Source organism: Marmota marmota, unplaced genomic scaffold (genome assembly GCF_001458135.2).
Source record: "Marmota marmota marmota unplaced genomic scaffold, marMar, whole genome shotgun sequence".
Lineage (NCBI taxonomy): Eukaryota > Metazoa > Chordata > Mammalia > Rodentia > Sciuridae > Marmota > Marmota marmota.
Genome location: NW_026006155.1, coordinates 64,047 through 78,567, shown reverse-complemented (window position 1 = coordinate 78,567; position 14,521 = coordinate 64,047). Strand labels below are relative to the sequence as shown.

The 14,521-nt window shown below is 34.0% G+C and overlaps 1 protein-coding gene across 1 annotated transcript in view; it reads right to left on the bottom strand.

Moving 5' to 3' along the window:
• Positions 1 to 14,521, bottom strand: part of LOC107161114 (zinc finger protein 554-like) — a 47,898-nt gene that overhangs the window by 24,179 nt on the left and 9,198 nt on the right. Inside the window, exons 2-3 of the mRNA XM_048797634.1 lie at positions 13,375 to 13,433; positions 11,988 to 12,057 (exon numbers count right to left, since the gene is read on the bottom strand). Of these exons, the coding sequence (XP_048653591.1) occupies positions 11,988 to 12,057; positions 13,375 to 13,433 (129 nt within the window). The remainder of the gene's footprint in view (positions 1 to 11,987; positions 12,058 to 13,374; positions 13,434 to 14,521) is intronic.

Below are 14,521 nucleotides of genomic sequence, written 5' to 3'. Positions count from 1 at the left end.
GTTTGAAATATATTATTTAACTCTAAATTACCTGTAGTTTAAATGCTAATTTATCTGTACACACAGAGGAAGGAATAAGATATACATGAGTATCAACTCCAGGGGGGAAAATAAGTGGTTTTCTATGGCCATGAAAGATCCATGGCTTTATTCCATTAGACTAGAGTGGAAGAGGTGTTAAATCTTAAGGGAACCCCTTAATCCCTTAGAGGGATTTGCCAACATTCTCTAAAAATTCAAAGAGCTGTTGCTGACAGTTCAACTTTTATCTAGACAGTACCAAAAAATTAACAGGGAAATACAGAACACCACTGAAAGCCAAAGTGTCAGTTTAGCACTTCCTGAGCTCTCTCACCCAGCTCACTTTACTAATAACACCAGAACTAACCAATTCTTTCTGTAAGTAATTTTTCCCAATATTAACATTTTCCATTCAATGGACTATATCTGAAACCTCAGAGCATTGAAAGCACTGGTAAATGTGCAGGTGCAAATCTCCCTAGATCAAAAAGGAGTGGTTTCACATTGGTGTGCAAACATCGTAATGGGTAAAATATCAAATATTAGTGAAGAAAAATGGTTACAACCACAGGTCCCTTTTTATTTCTAAAATAAGTATATATCAATTTTTTTTCCAGTGAGCATAAGGCACCCTGGAATCTCAAAACCTTGCATCAGAATTTTAGTGCTCCAGCCAACTATAAGATCTTCTGCATGAGCACAGCTGTTAGAATGGCTACTCTCAAAAAGTGGAATAGTAAGTAGTACTCCAATTATATGGGTATGGAAGAAAGAAACACTGTGCTAGACTATAAAATTAGTGGACATTAAAAAAAATGGAAGTTGAGAGTTCTCTCAGTTACTTCCTTGAGAAACTAAACTATCTACATTTATACTGCTTTTGAACAAAACAAGCCCCAAGTACTGGTCTGGACTTATGAGAGGCATTAGAATTGCCAGGTGTGGGATCCTCATATTACATAAGTTCTGAAACACAGTTCCAGGAAAATACCAGAGAAGGGAATGAAAATGCTCTCATATACATTTCACAAAAGAAAATCTGAGCATAAAGACACTCTTACAGGTTTTTGGCTCTTGGAGACACAAAGAAAGAACAGAAACACATGATTTTTCCAAGATCAAGAGATTCTTCTTTACTTTTCAATCATGTAAAATGCTCATAAACAACAACAACAAAATTTTTGCTGTTGATTTTTTTCTATGGTACTGGGGATTTGAAACAGGAGCATGTTAATTCTGGGCTACATACCCAACCATGTTTTAAAATTTTGAGAAAGGTTTTTGTAATTGTCTAATTGATCTACCTAAGTTCCTGATGTTTACCATGAAATTGCAATCTTTCTGACTTAGCCACTTGATTCTCTGGAATTAATATGCATGTATCATTGCAACCAGAGAGAAAAATAGAATATTTTAAAAGTCTCATCCAGTTTTTGGTATAACAATTGAAAATAACATGTTAATTTGAAATATAATATGGGTAAAGTAACTGATAATACTGCAAAAAAGTAACTGATAATATTGGGAAAGGGAGAAGTTGTCATTTAACAGTAAGCTAAAATTTTATATATAAATACAACTCACAATACTGGCACACAAATTTAAAATCACACTCAGCAACTGTCTGAAGATAAAAAAAAAGTACCAGGTATGTAGCTAAGTGGTACAGTACCTCTGGCTCAATCCACAATACCACAATCTCCAAAAAGAAGGAGAATGAATTCAGGAGTAAAGAAAAACTGAGATACCTATAGAGTATCTCATCCCCCTCCTGGAGAAAAAATACATGGGGTTGTGATTGTGATGATCTCCCCACTCCAGAATTCACAACACAATCTGAGAAGATTTGGAAATGTTGCCACAAATGTTCTCAGATATAATTTAAGGTAGGGGCTGAAGATATTCTATAGGATACTATAGGACTTGTTAATATATTCTCCATTTGACTGGCCAGTGAAGATTCATGGCTTACCTTTCTCAGAAGAAGACACAGGACTGCAGAAACCAAAGATTACACCAGGGATTCTAGCCAACCATTGCCAGTTCCCACCATAATCAGTGCAGCCAGTTTCAACCAGACTCAAAATCCAGTCTCAGGATTTCACTGCACACTCATCATTTACTGTACATTTATGAACCAAGTGTCCTCTCTATAAATCACACAGTACCTATACAGGAGAAAAAATCAGGTTCACTGAACATAAGTGAGGGAGCCTAGAAATGGATACCCACACTGGCAGGCTTCACACCAGATGGTCAAAACTTGCTTCTCTTTACTGAATATGTGTGGATTGGACAATGCTTATATAAGGGCTCCTGATTGGACACAACTTATGTCATCATATGCTCAATCTGGGCCTAGTGAGTATTTTGAGTCACAGGAGATAACCTCAAATCCAAAAATAAATGATGTCACAGTTGTAGGGTCTTGTCTGTACATTTATTTATTTTTTCTTTTGAGGCTGCAGCTAATTAAAGGCAAGGTATCCTTGGAGAAGTAAAATCCAGCCAACCCAGAAAAGCATTTGCATTTAAACTTGCATATGAGTCCTTTTGAATTTGTAGATTATATATGCAAATATATTATTTATGGATGGAAATAATACAGTGATAATCCTGTAAAATTTCAGTTAACTTCTCTTGTATGGAAAGAGATTAAACATTAAAATTATATGAGGTGGAAAGATAATTATTTTTTTAGAATTCATATAAAAATAGTAAAAATTGAATTTTATAGTATAACCCAAAATTTCTACTATGTGAAAATTACCATTATGTATTTAAAATATTACTAATAAAGTATATGTATTTTTGGAACAGCACCCTCAAAACNTTGAGAAGATGAGTCTATACTACATATGGAAACTAAAGGGACCTAGAATAGACAAAACAATCTTAAACAAGAAAGCAAATTAGAAGAATCATTGTTACTCATTTCAAAATTTATTACAAAGGTACAATAATCAAGACAGTGTGGTTCTATCCCAAGAATAGATATATAGATCAATGGAATAAAGAAGATAGTTCAGAAATATACCCTCACATTTATGGCCCATTGATTTCTCACAAATATCTACACTATCTCTTATTATAAGCAATGTGTCTGGTTTAGTGTTTGTGTTTATATCTGTTCTCATAAAATGGAAAATAACATGAACAGTGCTTACATCTGGAGGATAAATGTTACTAAACAAAAGTTAGATGAAAGGGTCATTTTTCTTTTTATTTTACATTCTCTTTCTTCTCAATAGTTCTATACTGATAGAAATTCTTAAAATATACATGGATAAATTTGATGATTAAAATGTAAAATCAGAAAATAAGAATCTATAATCATGCAAACGGTATTGTTTTATTTCCATGCTACCATTTAAATATGATGTTTTCAAATCCTTTTTATGATGTAAGAAATCAAATGGAAATCAATGCCACTTCTTTGGCAAAGGCTAGTGTCATTCAAGGATAATCAGTTTCTATTGGCTAAACATAATATTTTTTAACCTTCCAAACTATTCTGGAATTGTGCATCTTACTAGGAAATTGAATTACTTGATTATGTGGTTTTATGAAATGTGTTGACAGGGTGTTGAACTGAATTTATTTAACCCTTCTTTCCAGTATAACTATATTTTCCTGTTATACATCAGATCAGAAGCAACTAATGTCCAACTAGAGAAATTATTATGAAGTTAAACACATTCCTTTTGTTTGTTGTTGTATGTCTCTAAGCTGCTTAAGAATTCTTTTATTCTGGCTTATATTTCTGCTTACCAATGAAAATTGCCATTTGGAAATTGCACTCCATTTATGTCCCCCAAATCCTAACACTTTACAAAAAATATATATACACCTTTTTTATAGTAAAAATTTAAAAAAAAACTTTAACTTTACTATTCATTAATGAGCATTTTTTTTCTAGCACCTAAAATGCCTGGGCACTGATGTTGAAACACAGAATGAACAGAATTATCCTCTGAGCCACAAGCAGCACCAGACCAGAACAAAGCTGCTACTTTGAAATTAAGGTTGAGAAAAACAAAGGAAAAGTTATTATATCAAAAGTTTACAACAAGTTATTGTCCAGGAAAGAAAAATTGAGCACATGACCCAACATTCACACCACTTTTCATTTAAAAACACTAATTAGATTAAAATACTCCCTCTTATGAAGAAATCTGGGAGGGAATGGGGAGGGCTTGGTCATAAATTTTGACAAACAGCTAACATGAGCTACGGGGAGCAGATTTAATTTTTTTTAATCAATGCATTTCTTCTTACTCTTTTAATCCAAGAAGTGAATTTCATGTGAAGTTTCCCTATGCTACAAGGAACAAAGAATATGTTGGCTTCGGAAGGCCTGTGAGTGCAACAGAAAGAGAATAAAACTATCTTCTTCTTGAACCAAGCTGAAAAGACAAAGTATGAAAATACGACACATATATTATAAATACAATGCATATAATGTATATATAATCCACGTACTAATCATACTGGCTGAGCCTTTTACTCTTCTCATCTACTGAAACTTTTCTACTTGGAAGGATTAAGGCAAATGTAGTTAAGAAAACTTATAAAAGGCAAAGTCCTGTTCCTTTGAGCTGGGAAGATAGTAAGTTCTGCATTGGTGTAAAATCCAAAAGAGAGTGTATACAGGGAATATATGATATATACTATAATTTTTAAATGTGCCTTCACAAGTTGGACTAAATTATAACTTCTGGTGCCACCATAGCACAGAAGAATATATGTTGTTATCAAAGGTGAGTATGAATATATCTAGAAGGAAGAGTCTCCCACCCACATGAAAGAGGAGGAAGATATTTTATTATTTTTATTTATTTTTTGTATGGTTTAAGGTGATAGTATGGTTTGTATTTTAAATGTCACACAAAAAGCATGAATGTTTAAGCCTTGATCTCCAATGCAATTATGTTTAGAGGTGGGCCTTTGGAAGGTGATGGGATCATAAGGTTCAGGCATCAACAAAAGATAATCTGGTTGGAGGAAGTAAGTCATTGGGTGTCTATTATGTCTCTGGCCCTTCCTTACCCCACTTTCTTCTCTTTGCTTTCTGTTCTCCAGGATGTGAGTACTTTGTTCTATCACCTACTCCCTGACATGATATTATGTCTCACCACAGCTGAGAAAAAAAAATAAGTAACCTAGTGACCCTGGGACTTAACCTCTTACGCCATGAGCCAAAATAAACCTTTCTCCTCTAAGTTTATTTTTCTCAGGTATTTTTTTCCACAGCAATAGCATGCTAACTAACACAGATGGAGAGGTGATAATGTTTCACAGTCACAATAAATTGTGAATTCCAGGACATGAGCAAAGTTTATTTACAAATATGAATCTCTTGAACAGGCCAGTGGAGAAGAATTTTAATAAAGAAAAATCCATAGGCATAATCAATTTAGTATCTTAGTACAGAACATAATATAATCAAGTAAGTTTCATAAATGATTGGTGAAGATTAAATAATTTGGAGCTCATTAAGTTAATGTTTGTCCTATCATATGAGTCAAAGAAAAGTAAAGACATACTTTTCATATCAAACTTTGTGTACTATAAAATAACTTTCTGGTATATGAAAGAAAATAGAGTAGAATATAACAAAAAAATAATGTGCACAAAATGAATTTCATGCTTCCCTAAAATTCACTTTTTGAATCCCAATCCCCATTATGAATGTGTTTGAATGTAGGACATTCAGAGATAATGATGTTTGTGCAAAATCATGAGGATGAGGCCATCAGGATATTATTAGAAGAGGAAGAGTGACTAGAGCTTTCTCAGTCTCTACCATGTCAGGACACAGGGTGGATATGTGCAATCCAAGAAGAGGTCCATCATATCAGGAATTGAATCAATTATCATCTGATCTTTGACATCCAAGTCTCCAGAACTGTGAGAAATAAAGTTGTTTTCTAAAGCCACACAGAGTGGCATTTTGTTATAGCAACCTGAGCTGAGACAGTGAAAACCCTAGATAGTTTAACATATCCAGGTAAATTTTCATAAGGAGCTGACAGGCCCAAAGCCTATAATTCAAAATGAAAAGTAAAACTAAACAAAAAAAAGGAGGAAAAATGCTTTTGAGAATAACATCTGTCAAGGACTTGTAAGTTATTTAATTTGGCTGGATTCTAAGATGAAAGAGTCAAATTCTGACTAAAATGAGTGAAATAGAGTGTAGACATTCATGAAGAGTATAGAGTTTGGAGACTTTGATAGCAAAGCAGTGCCATTGGATTATAGGTGTAGGTAAATACCAGCTCTGTACTTTGTGATAATTGTTCTGACATTGGTATTGCAATTTGGTCAGAAATAGTGAGATGGGTTAAAAGAAGACCAATTAGGCTATGTCATTTTCTAGGAAACTAATGATGATCGAATTGATGAAATTTTAATTTTGGGAAAAAGAATCAATTTATAGAAAATCATTATAATTTTTCATCTATAATTCTGAGATTAAGCCATTGCTCCAAGGTAAACTTAAATATACTCTCCTCCACAAGGATTTGTGATGTTGGCAGCTAGAACTTTGGTTTGTATTTCTGCTTTGCCAGGTGTCACCTGGATAGATTGTTCTAAAACGGAGTCTTAAAAGGTGATAGTGGCAGTTAGTTTTAGTTTTGATAGGTTTCCATTTCCCTATTGTTTACTAGTACTTGAAGAAGTAACCCCACAACTTCTTCAGGACATGAGAACTAGAAATGCAGCCCTTGTTACCTAGAGGTCTGTGTCCAGATCCACAAAAGGGCTCCTCCCACCTCCCAAATCCCAGTAATCCTCAAATTTCCCATAGTTCCCTTAACTTAGATGAAAACTCCTCTCTTTTATTTTTATTTTTTAAATTAGTTTTAATTAGTTATACATGACAGTAAAATGTACTACAATATATCATACATAAATGGAGTATAATTTCTCATTTTTCTGGTTGTACATGATGTAGACTCACATGGTCATGTAATTATATATGTACATAGGATAATAATGTCTGATTCATCCTACTATCCTTTCTATCCCATATCCCCTTACTTCCTTTCACTCCCTTCTACCTAAAGTATCTCTATTCTTCCTCCATAGCCCTTCCCATACTTATTGTGAATTAGCATCTGCATATCAGAGAAAATATTCAGCCTTTGTTTTTTGTGGTTTTTTTTTTTTTTTGGAATTGGCTAGCATCACTTAGCATTATCTTCTCCAATGCTATCCATTTACCTGCAAATGCCAGATATGATTATACACCTAGAAAAACTCCAAAAGCTCCACCAGAAAACATCTAGAACTAGTAAATAAATTTAGCAAAGTAGCAGGATATAAAATCAACATCCATAAGTCAAAGGCATTTCTGTATATTAGTGAAAAATCTTCTGAGAAAGAAATGAAGATAACTACCCCATTTAAGATAACTTCAAAAAAATAAGATACTTGGGAAGCAACTTAATGAAAGAGGTGAAAGATCTAAACAAGAAAAACTACAGAACCCTAAAGAAAAAAATCAAAAAAGACCTTAAAGGATGGAAAGATCTACCTTGCTCACGAATAGGTAGAATTAGTATTATCAAAATGACCATGCTACCAAAGCACTATACAGATTTACTGCAATTCTGATCAAAATCCCAATGGCATTCATCATAGAAATAAAAAAGCAACCATGAAATTTATCTAGAAAAATAAGAGACCAAGAATAGCTAAAGTAATCCTTAGCAGGAAGAGTGAAGCAGGTGGCATCACTATACCAGACCTTAAACTAGACTACAGTGCAATGGTAACAAAACAGCATGGCATTGGCAAAAAACAAACAAACAAAAAGACTGGAAGATGAATGGTATAGAATAGAGGACACAGAGACTAACCTACAAAATTAAAATTATAATATATTAGACAAAGGTGCCAAAAACATGCACTGGAGAAAAGATAGCCTCTTCAACAAACCACTATCTCTCACTATGCACAAAACTCAACTCAAAGTGTATCAAGAACCTAAGAATTAAACCAGAGACTCTACATCTAATAGAATAGAACCAGACTCTAATCTTCATCATGTGGGATTAGACCCCAAATTTCTTAATAAGACACCTATAGCATAGGAATTAAAGCAAATAATTAATAAATTGGATGGAATTAAACTAAAAAGTTTATTCTCAGCAAAAGCAACAATCTGTGAGGTGAAGAGAGAGCCTACATCCTAGAATGAATTTTTTACCCCTCACACATCAGATAGAGCACTAAAGAACTCAAAAAGCTAAGTAAATAATAATAATAACAACAACAACCCAATCAAGAAATGGGCCAAGAATCTGAACAGAGAATTCTTAGAAGAGAATATACAATCAATCAACATTTTTTCTATATATCTGATTGGTTATGGTGCTCCCTTTAAAGGGCCAAGCATAGTTCTGGTTCAGTTTCTAAGGAAGGGAAATATGAGCAAGAAGTATCCTCAACTCTCCTTTATAAATTATCAAATACAATTTTCTATGTCATTTTCTAAACATAGCTGAACATGGAAAATGTGGGCTTGAAGCAGAGAACATTTTTATTAGAAACACTGTGTAAAAGAAAGACAAAAAAACATAATTATTTGCACCACATTGAACCATAAGAGAAATGGAACCTGGAATTCAGAAAAGAAAAATTCAAACTTTTATACTTGGGAATGTGGATGACATGGATGCCTAAAGTGAAAAGGTTATTTCAAGATTTTGAAAGAAAATTCATGTGAGTGGCAGATAATGGTTAACCAATTAGAATCTGCAGAGGGTCTTCCAGGGGCTTTGTGAGCTGTGCACTACAGAACACACAGGTATTCATAGTCTCCATGAAGAGAATTATTCATCTGTGTCCTCTAAAATTATTCCCATAGTATATGAAAAAACAAATGGGTATCTGGATACTAAATGGCAATTCAGCAGCCCACAGAAAACGACCCAGAGACAGAACTGTAGAAATTTCTTCAAAGACCATCAATGTATTGTTAGCTCCTGACACAGGGATGTCAGTCTGGGGAAATATTATTTGTCTCCATTTTGAAGAGAGTGTATTGAGAATACATTTCAGGGGCAACATAAATATTTTTTTTCTTTCATTTTAAGAAAATTTTCAGAAACAGAGCTCACAAGACAGATTTCTTAGAACGGTAAAAGCCTGGAGATTATAGTGGCCCTGAGTGACTCAGTAAGGAAATAAATCTAAAAGGTTTATTAGAAACTGAAAAGCAAAAAAGTAACTATTTCTAAAAATAAATATTTCCATTAGTTGCTATCTCCACAACATGTCATTAAGTAAACAACAAATTATGTATAAATATTTCTAGGATTGGCCAAATTTTATTACATATGATTTTATATTAAACTCCAAAATCCAGATAATAGACTTCATGATTCACTGCCAAAAATATTACAGAAAAAAATTTTTTTAAGGAGTAGATGTTTAGTAAATATGTCATTTAACAATTTTATTACCATATGATTTTAAAGAAATTTATTCACTTTCCTGCAGCCATAGTGTAGAGAAATTTCTTATTTATTTTTCCTGAAGTAATTAACAAAGACAAGCCCTAGAATCCACTTTAAATAACCTACCTTTACAATCATACAAAAAACCTACAATAAATGATGAGGAAAGAAAAAAGTCAATTTTAAAGAATAATTTAAACCTTTTTCTTTTTCTTCAAATTGATCTCTAGCTGCATTTTTAGATTCTTTTCTCATTTTTTAAGCCAAAAAGATATAAAGGACAGAAGTTTAAACTTCAAATTTATACATGAGATATGTTTATTAACTATAAAAATTCAAAATCTTTAGAAATTTAAGAAATGCAAAATAAAAACCCATCATGGGAAAAATTAAATAATATTGATGAACATTTAAAACAAATCAATAATCATTAACTCAAAAGGAGTTTAAATTAGTATCTATTTGTGGAAACTATTTTGCTATTGAATATACATGATACTCCCCATCACAGAGACTTACTGAAATTATAGCATATGTGATCATGACAATATATAAGTACTCAATGGTACTCACCCAAACACTTGAAGCACAAGGGCATGGCTCAATACAATATACATCTTGGAAGAGATAAATAATAATCTGTAGGAAAAATGGTCACTAGGGCCATTCACATTTCATAATATATCCAGTTTAAAAAAGAGCATAAAACACTATGCATAAATTTTACATAGTTACCTTATGCAAGTGGTATTTCACATGTGTACATTTTTAGAAACAAAATATGTAGAAATTATGAGAAAATAAAAGTCACAAAAAGCACATAAAACACTGAATTATACATCCCATGTACAGAGGATAAAACTCATCATTATAAAGGTGATAATTTTCCTTCAAATTAAACAATATATCTCACCAAAATTGCTATGTACAAATATGAATATATCACATGAAGTCTACTTTTATGTGTATTCTATAAAGCAATAATTTTAAAAAACTATAAATAAATATATGATAGAAGAATGTAAGAGAATAGGGAAAGGGGTACTACTGGATACCTAAGGAGAGCAAATTATATTCCATGTTTTATGGGTATGTCAAAATAAACCTGACTATCAAATACAACAATAATGCAATAATAAAAAATAATCAGCAAGCTTTACTTTAAATGAAGAAACAAAAGCATAATTTTTTAAAATTCATCTACAAAGTTATATGTAACTTTAGCCAAAAACCTTTTCAATTATAAGAGCAAAAAAAGAACTTACCATGACCTACTATTCATATATATCATGAAATTATAATATTACAATAATCATCAAAGAATCACAATATAAATAAGATCCCCATATGAACACATTTGTATGTAAAAACAGCATGCTCTATTGCAGTAGCAAATTCTAGATAAATAAAACCATAACAAAAATAATCTTAGCAACTTAGATAGAACCTTTCTCAAAATAAATTTAAACCTGTTAGGGCTGTTTACTGGTGAACAGTCCTTGCTTCCCCAATGCTGAAGTATAACACCAGAGAAATGCACCAAGGCAAGTTTAGAGTGGAAAGTAAAAGCTTTATTAAAGGACAGCAGAAAAGACTTCTCCCCAGAGGAAAAAGGGGACCCAAAAGGTAGAATTCATGAAAGGGATTTTTTTTTTTTTTTAGCTAAGGTCCTCCTTCAGCTATCCAGCATTCCTGTCACATTGCTGTCCTTTGTTCTGTTATCTTGTAGTGATGGAATGTAGGTGGGAAGGCCCAAAGTGTGGAGAACAGGTAGGCTGAAGGAGTAATCTGGGCAGAAAGGGCTTTTGGATTAGCATTTCCATGTTTGCTGTGAGCTGCTTCATTAAAATTTCTTTGGGATGGGCTCAGGGCCTTGGGGACATTTTCAATTCTCTTTTTCCTGGACTCCATTCTCAATATGGTGTTCATTCTTGATTTTACTGGATATTAGACCCAATTTACCTAACTACACTAACTACCTATCTGTAAATCTGGCTTCACTACCAAGGATATGGCTAAGTAGTACAGTATCCCTCAGTTCATCTAACTTTAACAAAATAATAATAATGAAGAAAGTAAAAATAAAAGAATGTCAAAATGAAAATTAGCTAGCTCAAGAGGAAATTAGGTACCCCAAAATGACAGCTCCTCTCCTGCAGGAAAATGGCCCTTGGAGATTTGATTTTGATAATGATTCCACCTGTTAGTCTCCAGAATCTGAGCTGCAGGAACACACCTGCCACATAGTATTTTATGCAGATGCTGAGGATGCCCTTTGAGCATAAGGAAGGCAGCAAACAGTCTCTGCCACTGACATGTACCCCACCTGGTTGGCCAGTAGGACTGAGGACATAGTGGCCCAGTGGACGACTTAAGCCTGCAGACTCCAGAGACTGCCCAGAGGACCAATGTGCTAGCTCCTGTTTTCAACACAGCCTGTCTTGTGGTTCCAATAGTTATTCTCCCCCAGCCTCCCTTGCTAGGCCAATGCACACTCACCATTGCCTGGTTCTCAGGAGTAGGGTTACTTGAGATCCTCAGTTCCTGCACAGCAGAACAACCTGTGACTCTGAAGTGTGAGACTACAGATGGCAAAAATGAAGGGCTTAGGAGATAAGAAGTAAAAGCCCACCCTCCTCCTCCCTGATGACACACAGGATTGGACAGTTCCCACAAAATGCTCTTGATTAGAAGGGGCTTCAGATCATGAACATTGAATCTGAGAGTAGTGAGCCCTTTTTTGAGTGACAGGGAATATTATCTACTCCAGGCATGAATAAGGGCTAGAATCTCAGGTCATTGAGTGCTGCTTTATTTTTTTATCTGAGAAATGTACCCCCAAAGTCTCAGGCTGCTGTTATTTTAAGAGAAGGTTTTTTTTTTTCCATAAGTGGGAACTAACCCAACCAACAGAACATTTTCATTTAAACTTACATATAAGGTCATTTCAGTTTATGGATTATATATGCTTGTATATTATTCAGGAATTAATATAAAATAATGACAATAACTATCAAATTTTATTTAAATTTTTTGATCTCTGTTCTTTTTAGGTGACAGACTGAACTTTGAACAGGGAAGAAACCCCCTAAAGTAAAAATGCCCAATGAAAACAACACATAAGGGGCTGGGATTATGGCTCAATAGTAGAGTGCTCACCTCCCATGTGCAAGACCCTGGGTTCAATCCTCAGTACCACATAAAAATAAATAAGTGAAATAAAGGTATTGTGTCCAGCTACAGCTAAAAAAAAATACATAAAAAAAAACATAAGGTACAAAATGAGAAACCAACCTCTACCTCAGAGCAAAGACTGTCCAAGGAAGGGGGCATGACTCTTGTCCTTGGAAAGACACACAGAGCACTTCTAGGCTCATACCCACTCTGCTGAGTTGTTTATCTACAAATAACAGGAGAGATCTGCTGTGCCTGGTGTCCCTGACTCAGTCAGGCTAGGTGGGGACCCACAGCAACCCCCTAGCAGCCACCAATCAGCATGAGACAGAGAAAATTCCTGGGATTCCAAATGACCCTTTCAGTAGTTTATGGTGGTTGATAACATTTAGGGAAACCATATAGTTCAGCACATATTCCCCTTGTGGCCTAAGCCAATCAGTTCAAATAAATCCCCATCTTGTACTAACCAATCACCCTTACCCAACTTGTTCCCACCAGTGAATGTGCTAATCATGTTTTAGAGTTGTTTATGATTTTCCCAAGGTGTGTGATGTATTGCTAAGAGATGCTATGATGTATGTGGGGTACCTGCCTTCCCCAAAGAGTTATAAAACTGCTGCAAACCCCGGGCTCAGGGCCTCTAAGCCACCAGTTGCTGTGTGTGTGGAGGACTGAGCTAGCTTGCAATAAACACCTCTTTGGTGCTTACATGGAACTTGGTCTCTGGTGGTCTTTTGGGGGTCCCGCATTTGAGCATAACAGTCTCTCCTGAAACCCATGGGAAAAGAAGACAGCACTCCAGTTCTCTAGGACTGCAGTTTTATAGCAAAAAAAGTTGCAAAAGCGGGGTGTCTTGAGAACTTACACGGATAACAGGATTTTGACAAGCATAATACAAAGGCACATAGTAGGTTAATGGTCTAAATGGTTCAGCACTTAGGGAGTAAGTTTAGATCACAACATCAGAATTTATGATGCACCACTAAAGTTTCAGAGTGAGTTGTTATTTGGTCAGGGAAAGCCAGAATTTATGAGTCATCACTAAATTTTCAGGGAGGGTTGTTATCAGGGAAAACCAGACAGGGGTGAGTTCAAGACACTGGTAGGCATTTCAAGCAAGTTTACAAATCACAGTAATTTATAATGAAGCAGAAGTTAACTTTTCATGTCTTTGTGATGAGATGGCTCCCAATCTTCAAAAGAAATTAGGCTGGATTTTTCACTTGCTATAGCCATAGCTTTTAAAGTATATGTTTCATACTTTAACAAGTATGAGAATTAAATTATTAATATTAATTACTACTAATTTTTTAAAAGACTGAGTAAAATAGGAACTAAGATATTTGTTATTAAATGCATAAAAATTTTGATTAATATATTGATAATCTAAACATGGAAAATTTTGACAATGATAAAAAGACATTTAATATAAGGGCTTCAATATTATAAGACCTCATGTTCAGTGGGTCATCCTTCAATGATTTTTTCATTTTTTTAGGTCATTTTGAATTACACTTCTGCAAATGTTTGTTAAGTATACAAATTTAAGATTTTGTATTTTGTAAAGTAGAAATATGGCAGATTTGAGCTCCTGTCAGGATTTTAAACTTCTAAGCCATGTGGGGAATCTTCGCACTTTTTTTTTCATATTTGCACACAGTCCGATTCTAGAGAAGAAAGAGTTGGAGATATTCTACTGTCCTGAGCAAAAGAGAAATTGCCTTAGGCTATTTCTAAAGCTTTCAACTTTTCTAACTTTTCAGAATTTTTGGTAATTTAAAAAAATTATTTATTTTAAGAAATGAATTGTTTTAAATTAATTATTTATCTTTCCTGCATTATTTTTCACTTTCATT